Raw genomic sequence first — 6,000 nt, 5'->3', positions numbered from 1 at the left:
AACCACCAAGTCAACTGCCAACCACCAGGTCAACTACCAACCACCAAGTCAACTGTCAACCACCAGGTCAACTACCAACCACCAGGTCAACTACCAACCACCAAGTCAACTGCCAACCACCAGGTCAACTACCAACCACCAAGTCAACTGCCAACCACCAAGTCAACTACCAACCACCAAGTCAACTACCAACCACCAAGTCAACTGCCAACCACCAAGTCAACTACCAACCACCAAGGCAACTCCCAACCACCAAGTCAACTGCCAACCACCAGGTCAACTACCAACCACCAAGTCAACTGCCAACCACCAAGTCAACTACCACCCACCAGGTCAACTACCAACCACCAAGTCAACTACCAACCACCAAGTCAACTGCCAACCACCAAGTCAACTGTCAACCACCAAGTCAACTACCAACAACCAGGTCAACTACCACCCACCAGGTCAACTACCAACCACCAAGTCAACTACCAACCACCAAGGCAACTACCAACCACCAAGTCAACTGCCAACCACCAGGTCAACTACCAACCACCAGGTCAACTGCCAACCACCAAGTCAACTACCAACCATCAAGTCAACTGCACCACCACCATTGTATTTAAAGCTGAATGTGATGCCTTGTGGCAATATAGATATTTGTATCTTCCCCAAGACCCCTGTTGTAAAAAGGTTTATGGAGAGTTCTGGGAAAGGGATAATTGTAACTGATGGGTTACATTTAAAGGGTTAAGGTTACTGGATGTAGGATCCACCACTGTACTGGGCCCACAGTGCATTTTAATAATAGTGTGTTTTACTGTCTGTTCATAAGTCCAACACAGCAAGAAGATCTAGAGGGATCATGGTTCCTGTCTTACTACTGCATGTTTGGAGAGATTGTAGGTATTTCAAAAAATCTGCCGTCAACAACAGCAAAAAAAGAAACGTCCTCTCACTGTCAACTGCATTTATTTTCAGCAAACTTAACATGTGTAAATATTTGTATGAACATAACAAGATTCAACAACTGAGACATAAACTGAACAAGTTCCACAGATTTGTGACTAACAGAAATTGAATAATGTGTCCCTGAACAAAGGGGGGGTCAAAATCAAAAGTAACAGTCAGTATCTGGTGTGGCCACCAGCTGCATTAAGTACTGCAGTGCATCTCCTCCTCATGGACTGCACCAGATTTGCCAGTTCTTGCTGTGAGATGTTACCCCACTCTTCCACCAAAGGCACCTGCAAGTTCCCAGACATTTCTGGATGGAATGGCCCTAGCCCTCACCCTCCGATCCAACAAGTCCCAGATGTGCTCAATGGGATTGAGATCCGGGCTCTTCGCTTGCCATGGCAGAACACTGACATTCCTGTCTAGCAGGAAATCATGCACAGGACGAGCAGTATGGCTGGTGGCATTGTCATGCTGGAGGGTCATATCAGGATGTGCCTGCAGGAAAGGTACCACATGAGGGAGGAGGATGTCTTCCCTGTAACGCACAGCGTTGAGATTGAATGCAATAGCAACAAGCTCAGTCTGATGATGCTGTGACACACCGCCCCAGACCATGACGGACCCTCCACCTCCAAATCGATCCCGCTCCATGGTACAGACCTCGGTGTAACGCTCATTCCTTCGACGATAAACGCAAATCCGAAGATCACCCCTGGTGAGACAAAACCGCGACTCGTCAGTGAAGAGCACTTTTTTGTTTCCATAGGTGACGTTGTTGCCAGTGATGTCTGGTGAGGACCTGCCTTACAACAGGCCTACAAGCCCTCAGTCCAGCCTCTCTCAGCCTATTGCGGACAGTCTAAGCACTGATGGAGGGATTGTGCGTTCCTGGTGTAACTCGGGCAGTTGTTGTTGCCATCCTGTACCTGTCCCGCAGGTGTGATGTTCGGATATATCGATCCTGTGCAGGTGTTGTTACACGTGGTCTGCCACTGTGAGGATGATCAGCCGTCCGTCCTGTCTTCCTGTAGCGCTGTCTTAGGCGTCTCACAGTACGGACATTGCAATTTATTGCCCTGGCCACATCTGCGGTCCTCATCCCTCCTTGCAGCATGCCTAAGGCACGTTCACGCAGATGAGCAGGGACACCGGGCATCTTTCTTTGGCGTTTTTCAGAGTCAGTAGAAAGGTCTCTTTAGTGTCCTTAAGTTTTCATAACTGTGACCTTAATTGCCTACTGTCTGTAAGCTGTTGGTGTCTTAACGACCGTTCCTCAGGTGCATGTTCATTAATTGTTTATGATTCATTGAACAAGCATGGGAAACAGTGATAAACCCTTTACAATGAATCTGTGAAGTTATTTGGATTTTTACGAATTATCTTTGAAAGACAGGGTCCTGAAAAAGGGACGTTTCTTTTTATTTTGAGTTTATGTACATGTAAATGCCTTTGAGTTTGGTCCCAGATTGGCTTAGCAAAGCATGTATCTAATGTATCCATAGTATCTAATGATGGAAGTTGAGATCTATTGAGTCAGATAATTAAACAGATTTTGTCATCATTTAGAAGACAACAAGTAATGATTTATAAAATGAATCAATAGAGGCTTGAACTTGTACAAGCTGGTTGGCTATCATAATTTTGTTTGCCTGTTTTCCATTTAAACATCCCTTGCTTTAATGTGTGTTTTTCTGAGCCTACCACAGCCATTTCCTATGGGGCTATTGTTTTAGGTGGGCACCTGCAAACCATGTTAATGGTTCTAATGGTCATGTGTGTTGATTGTACCGAAGAAATGAGCTGTAACGTCCCATCTGCTAACATTTATCACTACGTAAGGTCTCTGAGGAGGAGACCAGTGAAATGCTTACTTCTAGCCCTGCTTTATGTTGTAACAAGGATATTTAGACTACTTTTAATCTCAAGAATATGACTGCCTGGTGAAAACGTATTTCTTCATATCCTATTTTATTGACAGAGCCTTCTAGGCTACTTATCTTTCACGTATGATAATGTTGAAGAACAAACTGTGTCTTTGCATAATATGATTGTGTGTGTGTGTGTGTGTGTGTGTCTGTGTGTGTGTGTGTGTGTGTGTGTGTGTGTGTGTGTGTGTGTGTGTGTGTGTGTGTGTGTGTGTGTGTGTGTCTGTGTCTGTGTGTGTGTGTGTGTGTGAGAGAGAGAGAGTTGGGGATGACATTTAAAGGAACTCAATGACTTTCAATTCTAAATGTAAAGATACTCCAATCCTCATTTGTGAAGACACAGTGAATGAGGTAGAATCCGTAGAATAGCCCGTAGCCTAAATGTGGAGTAGCTTGAAGCCCTTTGAGCTTAACTGCGGTGTCTATACAAAAAACCCAATGTAGGCTAAAGTCAGGAGGAGGATGTAGCCTAATAAAGCGACTATCAGTAACAGTAAACGATGCCATTATAATGTATTTTTAACTCAAATGTTGACATTTCTCATTGCTCATCCAGCTACTAACTTCATGGTTTCTTCATGGAGAACTGCAACACCACCGCCAGCAATCATAATTGAAGATGTTTCTCAAGTAATTGCAGTGATACCACAATAATAAGTCAATTATGTCTGTCAAGTCACTCTCTAAGAAACGGGAGTGGCTTGGTTGAGGGGCGTGCTCCAGTAATGTAACCTACCTTTTCACTAAACCCGCCCCAACATCGGCAGTCTGGTGCCTGCAGTGTAGCCCACCATAGTTGTCTGTCTGTAGTCTACAACCGGCCCCTCTCTCTGCAGTATGCATGTTCGCCAGGGGATCCGCGAACCGCTCACGACCCAACGCACGTTACCGGTGAGAAACCCCCCAGCAACCAAGAGTCAAGCATAATCGATTTGGATGTGGCAGATGCGCAAGCACTTAAGAGTTGGAATACGTTGGAAAGCCAGAGTGACCGGAGCAGCTGTGTGCAAGAGGAATACTTGTATTCGGGGGTGCTGCTCTCTACTTAACGTGGACAATCATGCATGTGCTGTTTTGGGGACTAGGGTTTCTGCTATTTCTCCCTGACGATTTGAATGTAGTGTTATCCACGGAGAAATCGCTATTGAATTCAAGAAAAGGTAAAGTATTTCGACCTGCCCCAAAAACATTTTTACCCTGTGATGTGTTATTTTGTAACCGGCAGACGGAGAATGAATGACTTTTTTTCAGCATCAGCAAAGCACATGACTTACAATACATGTATAATGGTCTTATGTTTCTTGAATGGCTTCATTTCACAGGGCAAACGTAATTAACTAATTTAACATTAATATTATTATTATTGTTATTATTATTATTTATTATCATTGCTTATGCTATAGCCGTTATACCATGGCTTTCTTCACCAGCTAAAGTGTCTGAGCAGCTTGGCGCATACGAGATTGTAACTCCGGCGCGAGTGAATGAAGCCGGTGACAACTTTCCCACGAGCGTGCACTTCAAAAGAAAACGGCGGAGTGTGGACGATATCCCTGGCAACTCCTCTGATCAATGGGACTCTCCAACAATCCATTACAAAATATCTGCTTTCGGACAGAGCTATCACCTCAACCTGACACTCGAGTCCGGATTTATTGCTCCCCTATACACTGTGACAGTACTAGGAGCACTTACCGATAGTAACATAACGGATTTCACACCGGAGGTGGAGGCGGAGGAGGATACGGAGTATCAGCATTGCTTCTATAAAGGACATGTGAATGCTCAAACGGAGCACACCGCAGTCATCAGTCTCTGCTCTGGATTGGTGAGTCCAAGCACTTTGAGTAGCCCTCCCTTGATACAGTGTGCAAGAATGTTTCTCTAGTCTGCACTATGATAGGCGCACATGTTGTATGACTAGATATGATACTGGAATGCCAATTGTTTACCATGTAGCTGTTCACATAATAATACTATGGCAACATGAGAACATTAGGGGAACCTTTCCCTGGCAACGGAGTGCATTTCTACTTCTGCACAAAGCGTGCCTTTCCAGCTTTGTGGATTTGTGTTCAAAATGCAATTGGTGACTGTTAGTGAGAATAAGGCATTATGTTAGCTCTTGTATCCCTGACAATCTAAAACGAGCTTCTAAGATAAATAACGTCGAGCCTAGAAGTCCTCTCTCTTGTGCTCATCCACTTCATCCATCATTCACTCTGCAATGCATGCTCCTCCGGTCGCTGGTGACGTCCTACGCACAATAGTGAAGAGGGAGCGCCAGTGGTGTTGACGTCATCACGATTCACAGTCCGACTCCGAACATAATCTCCATGCATCCATGACGTTGTGGAGTAGAAGCAGTGGTGGAAAAAGTACCCATTTGTCATACTTGAGTAAAAGTAAAGATACCTTCATAGAAAATTACTCAAGTAAAAATTAAAGTCACCCAGTAATATACAAATTGAGTAAAAGTCTAAAAGGCCATCATTGTAAATAGGAATTTGTTCTTAACTGACTTGCTTAGTTAAATAAAGGCTGATTAAAAATGATATATATATATTTGGTTTTAAGTATACCTAAGTATCAAAAGTAAATGTAATTGCCCAAATATACTTAAGTACAAAAGTAAAAGTATACATTATTCCAAATTCCTTATATTAAGCAAACCAGATGGCACCATTTTATTTTTGTATTTAATTACAAACAAAGCATGCATGTTTAGTGAGTCTGCCAGATCAGAGGCAGTGGGGATGACCAGGGATGTTCTCTTGATAAGTGCGTGAATTGGACAATGTTTCTGTCATGCTAAGCATTCAAAATGTAATGAGTACTTTTGGGTGTCAGGGAAAATATATGGAGTAAAAAGTACAGAATTTTCTTTAGGAATGTAGTGAAGTAAAAGTAAAAGTTGTCAAAAATATAAATAGTAAAGTAAAGTACAGATACCCCCCAAAACGACTTAGGTAGTCCTTTAAAGTATTTTTACATAAGTACTTTACACCACTGAGGAGAAGTCCCCTAGGGATACTTACAGATTGATACAGTTATTAACTAACTGCCTGATGTGAACATCATTGAGGTCATCACAAATCAAACAAATGGGACTTGCCTGCACCGTAGGCCTAGT

General features: G+C 43.3%; 1 protein-coding gene across 1 annotated transcript in view; it reads left to right on the top strand.

Moving 5' to 3' along the window:
• The first annotated feature begins 3,635 nt into the window (after positions 1–3,635).
• adamts9 (ADAM metallopeptidase with thrombospondin type 1 motif, 9) overlaps positions 3,636–6,000 on the top strand; it is a 42,354-nt gene continuing 39,989 nt past the window's right edge. Inside the window, exons 1-2 of the mRNA XM_014133425.2 lie at positions 3,636–4,027; positions 4,298–4,695. Coding sequence (XP_013988900.1) covers positions 3,928–4,027; positions 4,298–4,695 — 498 coding nt within the window. The 5' untranslated portion in view covers positions 3,636–3,927. The remainder of the gene's footprint in view (positions 4,028–4,297; positions 4,696–6,000) is intronic.

This window comes from Salmo salar, chromosome ssa12 (genome assembly GCF_905237065.1).
Source record: "Salmo salar chromosome ssa12, Ssal_v3.1, whole genome shotgun sequence".
Lineage (NCBI taxonomy): Eukaryota > Metazoa > Chordata > Actinopteri > Salmoniformes > Salmonidae > Salmo > Salmo salar.
Note: the sequence above shows the minus strand (reverse complement) of the source record. Positions and strands in the feature narration are given on the sequence as shown.